This window comes from Archocentrus centrarchus, unplaced genomic scaffold, assembly GCF_007364275.1.
Source record: "Archocentrus centrarchus isolate MPI-CPG fArcCen1 unplaced genomic scaffold, fArcCen1 scaffold_26_ctg1, whole genome shotgun sequence".
NCBI classification, from domain to species: Eukaryota; Metazoa; Chordata; class Actinopteri; order Cichliformes; family Cichlidae; genus Archocentrus; species Archocentrus centrarchus.
Window position 1 is genome coordinate 4,056,851 of NW_022060256.1, and position 19,478 is coordinate 4,076,328.

At 40.9% G+C, this 19,478-nt stretch overlaps 1 protein-coding gene across 1 annotated transcript; it reads right to left on the minus strand.

Annotated features, from left to right (window-relative positions):
* Positions 1-4,684: 4,684 nt before the first annotated feature.
* LOC115776082 (C-X-C motif chemokine 13-like) lies at positions 4,685-6,860 on the minus strand. Its single transcript, XM_030723704.1, is given in 5 exon segments — positions 4,685-5,096; positions 5,722-5,779; positions 5,782-5,801; positions 6,508-6,625; positions 6,755-6,860. Coding segments are annotated over 5 exon segments (315 nt in total). The 5' UTR covers positions 6,819-6,860; the 3' UTR covers positions 4,685-5,041.
* Positions 6,861-19,478: the final 12,618 nt, after the last annotated feature.

Genomic DNA, 19,478 nt, shown 5'->3' on the forward strand with positions numbered 1-19,478 from the left:
CCAGTGGCTCTGAGTCTGGGACTGAGGTTCACACATAAAGGGCAAAAGATTAAAATCAGAATTGAGTTTTATTTTGGGAACTTTTTCTGCCCTTCCTGTGTAGTTTTAAAACAGGGTTTCACTCTTTGAACAAACTGCTCACAGTTCAGCCGAGTGGCTCGTTTTAAAGTGGATCTTCTCATTTCCAGCTCGATATTCTGATGGATGCCTGAGTGTCTGCGTGGTTCACTGTCAGAATAATGGATGTGACACTGGCTCCTCTCATTCAGGTCCTCAGGAACAGGAGAACATACAGAGGAGAACAGAACAGCTTTCAACAGTTTGAACTCCTCTCTTCTATCTGTCATAAGTGATTAATAATTAACACTGTTGGTGTCCAGTAATGTCACCTCAGGACCTGGAAAATTAAAAAACCAGAAGAATGAGCATAACTAACTAAATGTGTGGCCGTTCTTCTGTGCAGGCCTGCTTTATGGCCACCATCCCTTTAAGCCAGCTTTCTTCTGATTGGCTGTCCCTCTGAAGGCTGGGATTGATTTAGGCTCACAGGGGTTACTTGTGCATACAAAGATTTTATTTGAAACTATTTAATACAACATCAATCACTGGAAGAGGATATGCATGATAGAAAGTAAGGAAATCATGTCCACACTAACAGTGGTAAGTGAAAAGGGTGGGAGCCACTGGTCTAAGCACAGAAAAGTTAAGTTGATTTAATTTCAGGGACAATCTGAGTTCAATAATTCAAATCTGATGTGATATTAAACACCCAGCTTTTTCTCAGCATTTTAACTGGTACCATAAAGTGCTGATAGCTGAGACCCAGTCCTGTCTGTGCTGGCAGATAAACTCTCAGTGACGAACATATCTGCAGTGTGTAGTAAAACCAGTCAAAGCTTTTCCTGTGTTTAAAAGCCATAATCCTGAGATGCGCGGAGTCGGCTCAGCACGGCCTGTAACCGTGGAGCCGCAGCTTTAAATCGCAGGCACATCACTTTAACGAGCCGCCGGCATCGGCTTCGCTTCTGTTGCTCCTAATTTGACGCTAATGAGTTCACCTCTGTGTTCAGTGGATTGATCCTTGTCAGCATTTAGAGGCCTATACTTCACTCCTGAACTAACCTCACAGGGTTTTTATTTCCTGGTTTTTGTACTGCGGTTTGTACATAAATGAATCTCTTTGATGACGGCGTGTCTTTCACATCTGTGAAGGGAATGTACCCTTCTCCTGATAAAGGGGCATAAAGTTTTCTCACAAATCAAACGTGTACTCGGTGTTGTAGTTCTGAAGATCTCGTGTGAATAACACCTCCACATTTGTCTCTGATGCTCTCGCAGAGGCCGGTCGTCTCTGTTTGCAGCTTTGTTTTGAACTACGGGCATTTTCTGTCTCCAACATGCAGTCTTTCATCTGGTACTTTGTACTCTTCAGTATTATCACTTTATTTTTGAGAAAGGCCATAAGTGTTCTAGGTTTAAAAGCAGCTTGTCTTCATGGCTTTTATTGCTCCCGTGTCATTTCAGAGCCTCTGCTGCTCTGATCTGAATGGTTTTTTTCTTTTTCCCCTCATTTCTACCTGACATTTATTTCTGTTTCCAGCCTCCACACACGTCAAACTCCACTTCTTTTCTCATTGTTCCACAATAGTACCCGGCTGTCATCACCTGAAAGCAGTTCACCTGTTAATTTGTCTCTGTGGAGGGCACCTCATAACACTTTTTCTACAAACAACGTGCCTAGTTTGTACAGTTTCTCCAACAGCAGCACTGCCCATGAGACAAGACCCTCAGAGATTAACCCAGCGCCATCATCCAGCCACCCAGCACCCTTCGATCCATCCCTCCATCCAACATTTCATGGGGTGAGATTGTGAGGAATTCAGTCCAAGGACATTTTTGTTTCCTCGGTTTCTGTTAAATTGTCGCTCTCGCCTGTTTGTGGTTTCCCTGCTCGGAGAAAGATTATCACAGCCATCATCACAGTTTCTGAATGTAGAATGCTCATGTTGATATCTGGCTGTGGTTGGTTTGGTTTTATTTTCTGTCCACTGTTAATTCTGACTGTGGTGGCTACAGTATTGGCCTTCAGTCTCAACTCGAATGTGATGCCTGGCATATTAACTGGAGGGAACACAGAGGATTTTCATTGTCCACGTGTGTACTCGGACATGTTGAATTTGATGGCTGTTGGCCGGCTCGCTGCAGAATCTGGATATGCAACATTTCAGATGCAGTGCGTCCTGAACATTTCCCAGATTAAAGGGGACCTATTGCTCAGTTCCAAATCCACATTTTTATTCTTGGCTCTTCTGGAGCACCTTGGCTCAAATAATCCTTATTTAATCGTGCTGAGCCTTCATGCAGCCACTCAGGTGTTTTAGCTCCCTTCCCCCTTCCCTTTAAGACCACTTTCTTCTGATTGGGTGCCCCTCGTCAGCAGCAGGTGGGTGGGGCTTCTGTGCCTGAGATGACCATATTAGGTAGGTCCATTCTCTCTGACATCAAAATAGATTAAATAATAGGAAAAAAACTTACTAAAACAGGGTGTTTAGATCAGCCTGAACTTTTATTTGTACACTCTGACTTTTGGCCACTGGAGCAGAAAATAATGAAAAAGCAGAATAGGTCTCCTTTAATGCTGTGATTTGTCAAGCAAATGAGGAAAATCAGGAACTCCAAACACTTTCAACACTGATGAGCAACTTTGTTTCCAAATTTGAGAAATTCAAATGACTGACAAGAAATGCCAAGCCTGTTATTTCTGCAAACTGAATTAAAGTATTTTTAAAGTTTCTGCCTCGCACAGTTGTTTGAGTAATGTGTGAAAGAATTCAAATCTGTCTCTTTAGCCACCAACAGTCACCAACAAAGGCGCTATTTTAGTTCTCGAGGATTTTTACAGAACCATATTTAAATGTGTTATCGATGAAAGCGGTAATGCAGTTCTTCACCACACTGGCTTTCAGTCCAACCAGCCTCCCCCGCAGGCAGCAGGAAGCACCCAGCGAGCTTCCTCTGCTCAGAAGAAAGACTTTCAGCTGTGGTGAACAACTCTTACCAAAGCCAAAGTTTGCCTCATGTTTGGCAATTAGATGAAAAAAATAAATAAATAAAAATGTGCAACAACACGTGGAAGTTTGGATATTGAAGGTAGTGCTGCCGTCTTTGTCCTGCTCCTCTGACTAAACAGGACAGAAGTGCAGATCTGTTCTTTGTAGAAGTCCAGTTTACATTTGAAGCTCTTCAGTATGACCCAGAGTGAAATCTGAGCCCCTCCGATAACATAAAGATCCAAATCAGTGGAAGACAAATTTAATACAATTCCAAGATATACATCAGTCAGGAAGAACATTATGACCACTGACTGGTGGAGTGGATACATCATAATTATAATCATGGTACCTGTTAGTCGGTGGGATATATTTGGGAGCAAGTGAACATTTTCACCAGTTCATGCTGGTTCTGATAGAAAGGATTCAGAATACACAGAGCATCTCAGTTTGTTTGGAGCTGCAGACCTCTCAGGGTGTCCATACTGACCCCGTCACCATTCGAGAGCACCAACAATGGACGCTGGACCACGGAGCAAAGGAAGAAGGTGGGCTGGTCTGATCTGATAGTCACATGGATGGCCGTGTGTGTGTGTGTGTGTGTGTGTCTGTCAGTCAGTCATTTACCTGGGAACCAGGATGCTCTACTGGGACGAAGGCCGGGAGGCGGAGGCAGTGTGATGCTTTGGGCAGTGTTCTGCTGGGAAACCTCAGGTCCTGCATCCATGTGCATGATACTTTGACATGTACCACCTATCTAAGCATTGCTGCAGACCACATACACCCTTTCATGGAAAGGTGTGCCTTTCCCTGATGGCTGTGGCCTCTTTCAGCAGGATAGTGTTCCCTCCCACAAAGCAAACATGCTTCAGGAATGTTTGAGGAGCACAACAACAAGTTTGAGATGTTGACTTGGCCTCCACATTCCTCAGATCTCAGTCCAGTTGAGCATCTGTGGGATGTGCTGGACAAACAAGTCACATCCATGGAGGCCACCTCACAGTTTCCAGGACTTAAAGGATCTGTTGCTACCATCTTAGTGCAGATACCACAGCACCGCTTCAGGGGTCTGCTGGAGTCCATGCCTCCATGAGTCAGGAGGACGAACACATCAGGCAGGTGGTCATAATGTTATTCCTGATCTGAGTATGTGAAGAATTGGTTTAATCTGAGGAAATTAAGAGATTACATGCTCCTCTAACATATAAATATCCTGTGAAAATGTTCTCAAAGGGGAACTTTCATTTTCTCACAATGTTAATTTTTATAAATTCTGATTCATATTTATAGCGCTATGATCAGAGTTAGAAACCTCTCCCAGCTGAGCTCATTGATCATTGGAGCACAGCGTAAACTACGACGAGTGTTCTGTAACACGTCCTCTTTCAGACACGTTGGCCAAAATTGGTGTTTAATGAGAATATCTGAAAATCTGCAGTTGTGACATTTACATGAATGAGGCGAGGATGTCTACAAAGGTGACATCTGTATTTCTGTGTGTGTCACCCCTCAGCTGAAAACAAGCCTCCTCAGAGGCACCTGTATAACCCCCCCTCCCCCAACACACACCCACACCCACACACTCTCTGCAGGCAATAAAATGTAAGTTTTCTTTGAAGAGTTTTTGTCTGTTTTATTTTTATGTTAAAAAAAGTCCAAATACATTCATGGATACATGTCACAGCTAAAACATTTGCCAGTATGAATACATTCAGTCAGAAATGGTAACACTAACAGATACAAACATTTAAAAAGTGAAATCTGTACACCAATACTTCATCCTTAAAATAGTAAGGTGATAGTAATAGTAAGGTAACCTAGTTTAAATGCATTTATGAATGCTATCAGAATTGCAGGCGTAACATCACATTCAGGTTTGTTTTAGAACACCAGAGAAAAACTGCAAAGAGCTGAATACAATAACAAAAAGGAAGGTGGGTCATTTTTTCCCAGGTGATTCACAGCTTGATGAAAGGCATCTGAACATGTGATCAGAAGTTGGGTGTGGAAGCAGTGGGTGGCTGAAAGGTTGAGGAGGCCTGTTTCCTGTAATAAAAAAAAGGATGGAGTCAATAATCAGAATAGATCATAAGAAATTTAAAAACAGCAATAACAGATATGTAACCCAGTGTTGTGTGGTGATCAGGGACAACTAATATGATTTTAGTGAAACAGTTCATTTTATTACCATTATCACAACAACCGACGGTGAATACAGGACGTAGGCCCTTGTTTGGCACAGCCCTTCCTTTAGACACAACAAAATACGAGTGAGCGCACAGGAGCAGGAAAACTACTCATGCTTGTTTCAGGGAGCTGAGACAGAAAAATGCAGCATCTAAATTCTGCTTCTATAATCATGACACATCTCCCTGACCACCACCACCAAACTCGGCATTCAACGGCAATTTTGTTCATGACCGCACCTGAAATATTAGTTTCATTATCTACTAGTGTGTGCATTATTGTATTTGCCTTATCATTTATAATCTTAACACCAAGATTTTCCCTGAAAATGTGTTTTTTTTAAGCTGGAAAATTATCTAAGTGCCCATACTCAGTTGACAGGATTCAGATTTTTTCAGCACGTTTGGTAAAATCTAATAATGTTTGTTCAATGAAATGTTCGTATCTGTTGGGAAATGAAGCCAGAAGTGTTATCGGTTCTTACTTTTGCAGAGTGTTGAGCAGGCCTGGGAACCACTTGGCCTCTGGATTGATACAAATCTATTGCCAGTCCTCGTGGTGATTCTGTGAGAGAAGTGGGAGATTCAAAAGATGATGTAATAATGGAGAAACACACACACACACACACACACACACACACACACACACACACACACACACACACACACACACACACACACACACACACACACAATGAAAGCTGGAGCAGAAATAAAAGTAAGAAATGAAGCACAACTTTCACTTTTGCTCTGAGTTTAGGGTCTGTGGACACTTCAAACTTGCATCATCACTGTGACATCAGACCACTGCAAGTATAATACAGTAACCTGTGAGTGCAGTGGGCTTTATCACCATGTGCACAGTTAATGCAGAATTTTCTTTTTCTGAGTCTAAAAGTTTAAAAATTAGTGCAGTATTTTAGAAAATGCATGATGTCTGTAATTAACTCACTATTATAAAGACTACACACTTTAGGAAAGTTAGATTAATCCAGCACATGTGAATTATTATGCTAAAGTGTACTAATATTCTAGCTGTAGCTTTGTAGCTAAAAAACAAAATAAATAGAGTATTTCTCAAAGATAAAAGTACTACTTTGTATTAAATTGATGTCTTTTTATAAGTTTCCTTTACATTTCTATCAAAAGTTTTTTTTTATTGCGATACAGTAAAATAAAGATTTCAGTGCAGGATAATAGTGAAATACACGTTATACTTTATCCCTGTTTGGGAATTACTGCGGTGCTCCAAATCAGCGGTGAATACTCACATGATTTCAGTCCGGCGGCAGTGTCCCGAAACGGGAGTCACCTCAATCTTCCTGACCATCTGAGGAGGAACCTGTCTCAGGGTCGTCGATTTGCAGCGGCACGCATTGATGTTAAAACCTGGGATATGTGAATAAAATAATCACCTCAAGATAAAATGGTATGTTTGAGGTATTTTTCCACTTGCACGCCCTCATTTGAGAGATTAAAATGTATCAAATTTGGTTGAAATCAGTAATATTTTCTTACCATGCAGAGAGGTGATGCAGCAGCAGAAAGTCAGAGCAGCCAGGAGGAGCAGTGGTCTGTTCATCTTCGTGGTAGCTGTTTTGATCTTTGAGGACCAGTGAGGATGTGAGAGTGAGTCTGAGGCTGAATGGAGCCAAGTGCTGCTTTATAAAGCTGAAAAAAAGGAAGTAAGTGTAGGAAACTTTGTGGTAAGTTTCTGGTGTTTTCTGCTGACTGAGATAAATGTATCTATTTCATCAGCACCTACAGAATAATGCTGTGGATGGATAATTATAAATAACTTAAATACAGAGTACAATTATACCAAACTTCATCAGCTACACATTTCTAATACTGAGTTGGATCCCTGGTTTCTTCAAAACTGCCTTTTATGTGGCATAGATTTAACAAGGTGCTGGAAACATTCCTCAAATATTTTGTTTCATATTGACATGGACACAGTGGCTGCAGATATGCCAGCTATACATGATCTCCCAAAGGTGCTCTATTGGACTGAGATCTGCTGACTGTGAAGGCCATTTGGTTACACCAACACGGATCTAGTTCAGTTCAGTGTTATTTATATAGCGCCAAATCACAACAAACTGTCGCCTCAAGGTGCTTTGTATTGTGGGTAAAGACCCTACAATAATACAGAGAAAACCCAACAGTCAAAACGACCCCCTATGAGCAGCACTTGGTGACAGTGGGAAGGAAAAACTCCCTTTAACAGGAAGAAACCTCCATCAGAACCAGGCTCAGGGAGGGGGGGTCATCTGCTGAGGGGGGAGAGAGAGACAGGACAAAAGACATGCTGTGGAAGAGAGATTAATAATAACTAATGATTAAATGCAGAGGGGGTATAAACAGAGTAAATAAGGTGAATGAAAAGAAACAGTGCATTATGGGACCCCCCCCCCCCCCCCCCCCCCCCCCCCCCCAGCAGCCTAGGCCTATAGCAGCATAACTAAGGGAGGATTCAGGGTCACCTGATCCAGCACTAACTATAAGCTTGATCAAAAAGGAAAGTTTTAAGCCTAATCTTAAAAATAGAGAGGGTGTCTGTCTCCTGAATCCAAGCTGGAAGCTGGTTCCACAGAAGAGGGGCCTGAAAGCTGAAGGCTCTGCCTCCCATTCTACTCTTACGTATCCGAGGAACCACAAGTAAGCCAGCAGTCTGAGAGCGAAGTGCTCTGTTGGGGTGATATGGTACTATGAGGTCTTTGAGATAAGATGGGGCCTGATTATTCAAGACCTTGTAGGTGAGGAGAAGGATTTTAAATTCTATTCTAGATTTAACAGGGAGCCAATGAAGAGAAGCCAATATGGGAGAAATCTGCTCTCTCTTTCTAGTCCCTGTCAGTACTCTAGCTGCAGCATTTTGGATCAGCTGAAGGCTTTTCAGGGAGCTTTTAGGACAGCCTGATAATAATGAATTACAATAGTCCAGCCTAGAAGTAATAAATGGGGCCGAGTACAAGAATTTCAATTTGATCTGAATTTAGAAGCAGGAAATTAGAGGTCATCCAGGCCTTAATGTCTTTAAGACATTCCTGCAGTTTAACTAATTGATGTGTGTCATCTGGCGTCATTGATAGGTAAAGCTGAGTATCATCTGCATAACAATGAAAATTGATGCAATGCTTTCTAATAATACTGCCTAAGGGAAGCACGTACACTACCTGGCCAAAAAAAAGCTGCACCAAAAAAAGGTCACACACTAATATTTTGTTGGACCGCCTTTAGCTTTGAAGACAGCACACATTCACTGTGGCATTGTTTCGATAAGCTTCTGCAATGTCACAAGATTTATTACCATCTAGTGTTCCATTAATTTTTCACCAAGATCTTGCAGTGATGATGGCAGATTCTGACCACTGCTCAAAGCCTTCTCCAACACATCCCAAAGATTCTCAATGGGGTTGAAGTCTGGACTCTGTGGAGGCCAATCCATGTGTGAAAATGATGTCTCATGCTCCCAGAACCACTCTTCACAATTCAAGTCCGATGAATCCTGGAATTGTCATCTTGGAATATGCCCGTGCCATAGTGCTGTGATCAGAGTTAGAAACCTCCCCCAGCTGAGCCCATTGATCAAAATCCATTGATAGAATAACCTGGTCATTCAGTATATTCAGGTAGTCAGCTGACCTCATTCTTTGAGCACATAATGCTGCTGAACCTAGACCTGACCAACTGCAGCAACCCCAGATCACAGCACTGCCCCCACAGGTTTGTACAGTAGGCACTCGGCATGATGGGAGCATCACTTCACCTGCCTCTCTTCTTACCCTGATGCATCCATCACTCTGGAACAGGTAAATCTGGACTCATCAGACCACATGACCTTCTTCCATTGCTTCAGAGTCCAATCTTTATGCTTTCTAGCAAACTGAAGCCTTTTTTTCCGGTTAGCCTCACTGATTAGTGGTTTTCTTAAGGCTACACAGCTGTTCAGTCCCAATCCCTTGAGTTGCATTGTGCATTTGGAAATGCTCTTACTTTCACTATTAAACATAGCCCTGAGTGCTACTGTTCTTTGATTTGATTTCACCAAATGTTTAAGGTATTGCAGCAGCAGCACCAAAGCTATGGAACGATCTACCTCTCCATATTCGCACAGCTCAGACGATACACACATTTAAATCTCTATTAAAAACACATTTCTTTTCCTTGGCATTTGGCTGCAGTGCTACCTCCTTTTAGATGATTGTTTTATGGTATTTTATGGTACTTGTTTTAAACGTTTTAATTTTTTATTTTCTTATGTTATTTATTGTTCTTAATGTTTTTATTTATTTATTTTTATTTTATTATTTTATTTATTTATTTATATATTTTTATTTTTATTTAGTATAGTCCTTGGGGTTACAGATCTTGTACAGCACTTTGGTCAACGTCGTTGTTTTAAATGTGCTTTATAAATAAACTTGACTTGACTTGACCAAATGTTTAAGGTATTGCCGATCAAGATCATTCAGGATTTTTTTCCAGCCACATTTCTTCCTCGCAGACGATGGGTCCCCATTATCCTTCCAGTTTTTAATAATGCGTTGGACAGTTCTTAACCCAATTTTAGGAGTTTCTGTAATCTCCTCAGATGTTTTCTCTGCAGCATGCCAATGATTTGTCCCTTCTCAAACAGACTGAACTCTTTTCTACGACCACGCCATGTTGTCTTTCGACATGGTTGTTTAAGAAATGAGAAGCAACTCATTGCACCAGTTGGGGTTAAATAACTTGTTGCCAGCCCATGCAGTAATTATCCAATAGGAGGCTTGTACCTATTTGTTTAGTTAAATCCAGGTGGCGGCTTTTTTTTTTTTTTGGCCACGCAGTGTATAATGTAAATAAAATTGGTCCTAGCACAGAACCCTGTGGAACGCCATAATTAACCTTAGTGTGTGAAGAAGACTCCCCATTTACATGAACAAATTGGAGTCTATTAGATAAATATGATTCAAACCACTGCAGTGCAGTACCTTTAATACCTATAGCAAGCTCTAATCTCTGTAATAAAATGTTATGGTCAACAGTATCAAAGCGGCACTGAGGTCCAACAGGACAAGAACAGAGATGAGTCCACTGTCAGAGGCTCTAAGAAGATCATTTGTAACCTTCACTAATGCTGTTTCTGTACTGTGATGAATTCTGAAACCTGACTGAAACTCTTCAAATAAACCGTTCCTCTGCAGATGATCAGTTAGCTGTTTTACAACTACTCTTTCAAGAATCTTTGAGAGAAAAGGAAGGTTGGAGATTGGCCTATAATTAGCTAAGACAGCTGGGTCAGTGATGGCTTTTTAAGTAGAGACTTAATTACAGCCACCTTGAAGGCCTGTGGTACATAGCCAACTAATAAAGACAGATTGATCATTTTTAAGATTGAAGCATCAATAATTGGAAAGACTTGTTTGAACAGTCTAGTAGGAATGGGATCTAATAAACATGTTGCTGGTTTGGAGGAAGTAACTATTGAAGTTAACGCTGAAAGATCAATCAGAGTGAAAGAGAGAATAAATATCAGTACTGAAAGTAGCTGACAAAGGTTAGACACACACCTACACACCGAAGTTTTATACTAAGGGAAATGTTGGTGAAGGCTAGAAAAACTAAAAGCATCAAAATCAAAGCATTGTAATTACAGAAAAACATTCAACCATGGACAGAATATTTTTGTTTTGAATTAATGGGTTCATCCATCAAAGGTTTCATAACCATGAAATGACTAAATGCAGGAGAAAGAACAGTTACAGCAGGTGTAACAAATATGCACAGAAAACAATCAGCAAGCCGGTGCATCATCACTTCAAGTGCCTTTCTGTAGGAGTAATGCAGTTCCCAAATGCTCTGAATACATGAGACATGTGGACTTAAAACTGATGACTGGACAGTTCTGTAAACTGTAGCTGTTGGAAATTTGGACTGGAACAGATTAAGTATTAGTACTTCACAATAGGTTCAATCTGCCTGGAATCAGGAACAGAAAAAAACTGACTTTGGCAACGCAGCATGCCTCTGAGGACCTTAGCTGTTAACCACTTCCTTTTCTCTCATTAATTGGGGGAATCTTGTCTCTGCCCCTAAAATTAGATTGTGTTTCTCGTACATGAAAATGAGATATATATTCCAGGATTAAACAGATAAAAATGATTTATGTACAGTAAACACTGGTTTCTGCTGGGCCCAGACTGGACACCCCCTAATCCATCACAAGATGCTTTTGTTGGTCACTAAAAGTTCAACTTTTCAAGTCTGCCCTGCATGCCTCATTCACAGAAAAGATCTCCTCACCTACAATGACTATAATGAACATTCAACACTTTGCATTTTGTGGATTTGCAGGTAAAAATTACTGGAAGTTACTGAATAGCAACACACTGATCACTGTGATAAAGCTGGTGTTATGCTCTCATTTATAGTTTTGAGCTGGTGTTTTTACATTTTTTATTCTCTGGACGATTACTAGCTCGCTAGCAGTATGTCCGGGAGCTGAAGTAGAGAAAAAAATAACCTCAGCACAGCAAGCACAACACACGAACACGCAGAGAGCGGTGGAGGCATGGAAAAACATGTCAGCGATGATCCACTCAGTGTTAAAGAGAATCCGTCGCAGCGACGGAGAACTGAGGGGGTTGTTTCCTGATCCCCACTCCATTCCAGTAGGTGGTGGTAATGCAGCTTTAAGCTGTTTTTTTTCCAACCGCAAACCCACAAGAAGAAGAAGACGACGGAGACCTGTAATGCAACTAATGTGGGTCGGATCGGATCGGATTGCATTTTTTATTTTTTTCCGATATCCGATCCAGTAATTTAGGCCAGGATTGGACCGATACTGAATATCGTATCAGCGCATCCCTAATTTAAACCAGCGAATAATCAGCCCCCCCCCATCAACTTCACAGTACCATTTTATCCCATTAGAGCACTTTTTCTCAGACTGCAGGTTTTATTTTGGTTCCCAGATTTTCTACAAGTAGAATGGGAGTCAGAGCCTTCGGGTTTCAATTTAGTTCAGTTTAATTCATTTTAATTAGTTCCAAACAGTCGTCTCAAGGTGGTTTTTTAGGTCACACTTAAAACTTTCCTTTAAGCTTCTAGTTAGGGCTGATCAGGCGACCCTGAACTATCCCTTTGGGGTAAGTCTTACAGGCCAACAACTGACCCCACCCCCCACCAACCTCATCCACTTAGAAAAAATGTGTATTCCTCCAAACTAGACTTATGAACAACGGAGAGCGAGTTTTCTCAGCCGTAGCCCCCAAACCCTAAGCTACCCCCCTTTTTGTTAGGTTCGTCCCATGCATGTTTTTAAAGTACACTTTAAAACTCACTTTTATTGTTTGGTTTTCAACCCAGACTGTGTGTGTGTGTGTGTGTTTCTTATTTTATAGTGTTACCCTTTGTTTCATGTACATTACTTTGGTCAACTCTGTTGTTTTAAATGTGCTTTATAAATACATTTGGATTCCCCGATGGTTAGTTAGTGGTTTCTGGAGGTTCCTGAGTCTCACTGGTTAAAATTGGTTCCAAAGTGAGTGCTGCACCAAAAACAACCTTGCGACAAATTACCAGTCGCCCATGGTCTCTGTTTGTAGTTTCCGAGTGAGATTTGAAACAGTGCAAACAGAGACTGTTCACTGTTGAAGTAAAGCTTCCAACCAACATGTTTCAAAATGTGCATCTTTTAGTTTGAAGGTGAACAGTCTCTGTTTCAAATTTGCATTGCAAAATTTCAGTTTCTCTTTTTTCTACCATATTAAGACCAATTTCACATCCAACAACCTCCAGAAACTGCTAAGCAACTAGTTGGGCAATACACATTTTCCCTAGCAGCTGGTGGTATCTAGATGGTTGCTGACTGGTCCCTAGGCCTTTGGTTCTTTGGGAATTTCCCATGATGCACTGCACAGTTCTTTTCCACTCACCTCTTTTTACTCCTCATTTTTAGGTTTAACTACTGCGTGTCATTAAGTTTGGTCTACTCTCACCTGTGCCGTTTCTCGTCTCTTCACCTGCTAACCAGTCACAGCAGATGGCTGCACCTCCCCGAGCCTGGTTCTGTTGGAGGCCTCTTCCTTCTGAGAGTTTTTCCTCCCCACTGTCTCCAAGTGCTTCTCATAGGGGATAGTTTGATTTTGGGGTTCTCTCTCTAATATTGTAGGGTTTTTACGTTGCAGTATAAAGCACCTTTGCATAAATGCATTTCAAATGGGTTCACACACAACGGGGAAGGCTAAACCGGTTAGGCATGGTCATTATTTCAGGGTTTTTCAAAGGAAAGAAATAGCTTGAGATGCAGCAACTTATATGCCAATAAAATCACAGGTTTTGTCCCATCAGCACTTTTCTAAATGAACTGGTTCTTATATATGCCCCATGATCTGGGTCCTCTATCCCAGTATGTAAAACCCATGGTCACAAATCTGGGAGTTAAGATGATTGAGAGTCTTAGGTTAGAGGGTCAGATTACTGCTGTGGTGAAATCCAGTTTCTTTCACCTGAGACAGCTCGCCAAGATTAAAACCATCTTGTCGAAAAATCATTTTCAAGCAGTAATCCACGCCTTTGTTACGTCCCGGCTGGATTACTGTAACTCTTTGTATATTGGCGTAAACCAGTCCTCATTGGCTCGTCTTCAGCTGGTCCAGAATGCTGCCACACGGCTTTTGACTGGAACGCGTAAGAGGGAGCACATTACCCCTGTTTTATCTTCATTGCACTGGTTGCCTGTTTATTTTAGAGTTCATTTTAAAATCCTTTTATTTGTTTTTAAGTCTTTAAATGGCCTCGCCCCATCGTACCTCTCTGAGTTACTGCATCTACACTCCCCTTCCCGCTCGCTCAGATCAGCTGATAAACTGCTCTTGGACGTGCCGAGGACTAAGCAGAAGCTTAGGGGGGACAGAGCCTTTGCAGTGGCAGCCCCTAAACTATGGAACTCACTCCCATTGCATATCAGACAGGCCTCCTCACTGACAACTTTTAAAACCTCTCTTAAGACCCACTTATTTCACCTGGCTTTTGACCAGGTTTGAGATGCTGATTTTAGTTGTTGTGTATTTATCTTGTATTTTATTTCACCTAGTTATTTTATACTGTTTTATTATTTGATTCTTGATAAACTATGTATGTTATTGTTGCTTTTATCCTATGTTATTTTTATTTATTTATTTATTTATATATTCCCTTGTGTATTGTCTTGTTTTCCTTGTTCAGCACTTTGGTCAGTGCTTGCTGTTTTTAAAGTGCTTTATAAATAAAATTGGCTTGGCTGGCTTGGCTCATTCACCCATTCATAGAAATCATTTTTAATTTCCACGCCTATCTCACATCCACACTCTAATGAACACATCAGGAGCAAGTTGGGATTGAACCTCCAATTAGTCAGTGACCTGCTGTGCCTCCTGAGTTGCAGCCGCCCCAACACTGTTATTTTATTACAGCTTATTTTGCAAGGTCACATCGGGATCACTGCCCATTTTGATTTAGGTTGAAGTTAGGATTAGGATAACTGAAACCTCAGCTAGCTTTTGTAAATCCTGTAAATCCTCTGACTGTGGGTGAGCTGTACCCAGTCAATTCCTCCAGCATCCCATTTCATTAAGGAAACAAAGCAAACGGAAGCAGTTTTTCACATTCAGCATTTTCAGTTTCCCCATTTCTGACATTTCTCCTAAAGAACAAAAGGTTATACAGAATCAGGGTGTAACATCTTTGACTGCATTTCAGTTTTCTGAGGAAAAAAGGTCAACTTTTGTGTTAGTACTTCGTTAAGATGATGTCAGTTCTTCTTTTGTGGATTGGCTGACTTGACACCTTCATCGTATTGAGATGTGAAGACAAATGAAGCAGGAACAGGATGCCTTTTACCTTCTCTGATTTTATGTTTTAAACCTTTTAGTTTATTCTGACTAATGATTAAAACCAAAACCAAAATAATCCCGCGATTAATTCCAGTAATGAAGAGGCGACTGTGACAAGCCGGAAAGAAGGATGCTTTTCTAATAATTATATCCTGAGTCATTCACACATGTGCATTTGCATATGTAATAAACAGGAAACTGGTGGTGCCAGCATGCAATAAGTGTGAAATCTAACAGTTCCTTAAAACTGAAAATTAGAAATTTGATGAAGAAAAAATGAGTAACACGGAAAGGTCCGCTGATGGTGTATTAGATTTCTCTTTATTAATGAACTATACTGAGGGGGAGGAGGGGTGTGATGCCATACATCATCATATTCTGAAAAAAATGACTTATTTTATGATTTATTTCATCTATTCAGCATAAAACCAACCACAGAAACACAAAGGGGCAGATTTCCCAAAGCTGGATCCTTTAATTGAAGCTGCACTGTGATAGCCAGAAACATGTGTCAGCAAAGAGAGAGTATACTGAATGTTTCTAAGTGGGGGCGTGCATGGACCTCTACAGCTGGCAGAACAAAAGAGAGATCCCCATCAGAAGATCAACTCAGCATCTTCAGGGGGAAGCAAAGAAATTCAGATCATATTCAAACAAGTCTTTTCTCCCCCAACGTTTGAAGGCATGAAAAGATTTGTGGCTTTTGTGTTTAAAACATGCAAATTTAACAAGTTGTTTCTTCTGATTGCTTATATTTTAGGATTAAAATGGAAAACAGGTACAATGAACTGTGCAAATGCAGTATAAAAGAAAAAACAGAGTTCTAATGAGACTGAAAGTCCATATTTTATTTTTCTATCCAGGGAGGCTTTTACTGGACGGGCAGTGTGTTCGGGATCACTGACATGCTGAAAAAAATGAAGCCGTTGCCAATCTGAGGTTTTCCAGATGGTGTTACATGATGGATCAAAATCTGACTGTACGTTTTTGCCTTCATAATTCCATCAATTTTGACAAGATCTCGAGCACCACTGGCTGAGATGCAGCCCAAAACCGTGACAGAGCCTCCACCGTGTTTTGCAGATGGCTGCAGACACTCAGTGCTGGACCTCTCTCCTGTCCTCCTCTGTACATATTACAGTTCTTGTGTAATGTGCCATACCTCAGCCTTTCCTCCCTGTTTCACTTCCTTAAGAAGGGCGTCTTGACAGCCGCCCTTCCACTGACACTGTTTCTGATGAGGCTTCAGAGAGCAGTGGATGGATCAGCTGAAGGTCCATATGCATCTCTCGGGTCTTGTATCATGTCTTTGTTGGATTTTTTTTCTCCCTGTTTTTAAGGACATGACTTTCAGATACTGTTCATCTGCTGTTGATAGTTTTTTTAGGCCTCACACTTCTTTTGTCCAGTTTGGTCACATTTTTTTTTTTCGAGGACACTGCACACCATGCCAAGTTATGCCAAGTATTCAGCTAACAGTTCTTTGGGAATCACCTTGTTGGTGCAAAAATATTATTTTATGCCTGCCAAACTTTATCTTTGGATTTTTTTCATATATTCAACTTAATAAATGGGAGCAGATGATGTGTTGCAGGGGGGTTGGAGACTACCCCAGCTGTCATAGGGTGAAAGGCACGATTAACTCTAGACACACTGCCCAAGTGCCACAGGGCTAACACATATAGACACACACCTTTTACATCTATGGCCAATTTAGAGTCACCAGTTAACCTAGTACTACTAGTACTAATACATGCAGTGAAAAACTGCTGAATAAGAAGCCTTTGACCTCCAGGTTTCAGACGTCTGGACCTTTTTTTTCCTGGACTTTACTTCAAGTCAGTGCAAAAGTAAACTTTCATTTCTTCTTGATTTCAAGGTAAAATGATACTTTTCTTTCTCTTTAAGGACTGCGTGCTGCAAAAGCAAAAGTAGGATAAAAATATCCAGCAGATATAAAAAAAACAAACACATTTGACTGTGGACACTTCCTCCTTGTGGCTGGCAGTGCAGCCCTCCCCCCATCAATCAGCTCTGCCTTCTATTATTGCCATTGTTTCAAATGCCACCTTATTCAAGTCTGCCAGCAAAGAAAATGCTCTTCAGCTTCCCTGACTTTCAATCTCTGATAAAGGTCAGCCACCCACCCACACAGATAATGCTGATTAAGGAACTGACTTGTTAGTTCAGCAAGTTTTGAAGCAGGTTCAGTTCATTTTATGCCCTTGTACTGCGGTCACTGAAGTCCTGGAATAATGGAAAACTCTTAGAGGTAAATGTTTTTATATGTGTGGTGAACCTCAAGGAACCAGTCAAGGTCCTCCTGTGTTTGCAGCCAGATGAAGCTTAAAAAGTTGCACAAAGTTCATGTGTGCGACCATATATGTGTGCAGGTTCACCATATATGGGCAAACCTGCGGCTTCTAGATGTCAAATGAGCTTTTACACTTGAGGCACATCTGGCCCACTTTTCCCTAGTCCTTCTCAAGCATGTGTGCACACACATTTGCATATGCCGTAACTGAGTAGTAAGTCCCAAAATACCCAGTACACAAATGTACCTGCTGGTAGAAAAGTGAAGCAGCTTTCAGTTTTCATTCAGCGCTTTCTGAACACATTACAGGACCTATAACTGCTACTTCATTTAAACCAGGACTCAAAAATTTAATATTTGAAGTGATTAACCAATAAAATTATTTGCAGCCTGCTTTTAACATTTTTTTTATAAATTTACTATAATCCTGTATTTGCTTTAATTTCTGGTCACATTTTATCATGACTGTTATTTCTGTCTCTCCATGTGGAGCACTCTAATTTGCCTTGTCTGAAAAATGCTGTACACATAAATCTGACTTTGACTTTTGGGTACTTGAGAGTAAAAAGGAACTTTCACATCCCCATTTTTAAGGAAAAGAAAACCTACAAACAATGTTGTGTCTCAGAAATCTCCTTAGATGTCCCAATTTTTTGTGGGTATCTTCATAACTAAACTATACGAGCAGTTTTTTGGCAACACCGGGCCAAAGAAAAGGAAGCCCTGGGGGGTAACAGACGGTCGAAGCTCCACATCCTGCTGACCAAAAATACCTGGATAACATAAGCGCTTGCATTGCTTTGAGTGCTCAGTTAAAGTAGAAAATCCCTATATAAGAACTAGTCTATTTACCATTTACCATATACAGTTAGGTCTATATGTATGTGGACATGACATCATTTTTTTATAATTTTGGTAAAGAAAAACAGCTTCACAACATCTGACAAGAACATGAACATCATATCAAGGACACTTTCATGAATTGAAATATTGAGTTTACCACAAGGTGCAAACCACTAGTTACACTCCAGAATGAGAAGGGGAGATCCAGCTTTTCCAGAAAACATCTAATAGAGCCCATGCAGGTCTTTGGACCGACGAAGCCAAGATGAACCAGGACGATGGGAAGAGGAAAGGATGGAGAAGGAGAGAAACAACTCATGACATCATCGTATGTCATTGCATAAATTTTCATTGTTATGCAGATGATACTCAGCTTTACCTATCAATGAAGCCAGATGACACACATCAATTAGTTAAACTGCAGGAATGTCTTAAAGACATTAAGGCCTGGATGACCTCTAATTTCCTGCTTCTAAATTCAGATCAAACTGAAATTCTTGTTCTCGGCCCCACAAATCTTAGAAACATGGTGTCAAACCAGATACTTACTCTGGATAGCATTACTTTGGCCTCCAGTAACACTGAGAAATCTTGGAGTAATTTTTGACCAGGATATGTCCTTCAATGCACATATTAAACAAATATGTAGGACCGCTTTTTTGCATTTGCGCAATATTTCTAAAATTAGAAAAATCCTTTCTCAGAGTGATGCTGAAAAGCTCATTCATGCATTTATTACTTCTAGGCTGGACTATTGTAATTCATTATTATCAGGCTGTCCTAAAAGCTCCCTGAAAAGCCTTCAGCTGATCCAAAATGCTGCAGCTAGAGTACTGACAGGGACTAGAAAGAGAGAGCAGATTTCTCCCATATTGGCTTCTCTTCATTGGCTCCCTGTTAAATCTAGAAATGAATTTGAAATCCTTCTCCTCACATACAAGGTCTTGAATAATCAGGCCTCATCTTATCTTAAAGACCTTATAGTCCCATATCACCCCAACAGAGCACTTCTCTCTCAGACTGCTGGCTTACTTGTGGTTCCTAGGATACTTAAGAGTAGAATGGGAGGCAGAGCCTTCAGCTTTCAGGCGCCTCTTCTGTGGAACCAGCTTTCAGCTTGGATTCAGGAGACAGACACCCTCTCTATTTTTAAGATTAGGCTTAAAACTTTCCTTTTTGATCAAGCATATAGTTAGGGCTGGATCATGTGACCGAGGTTTCT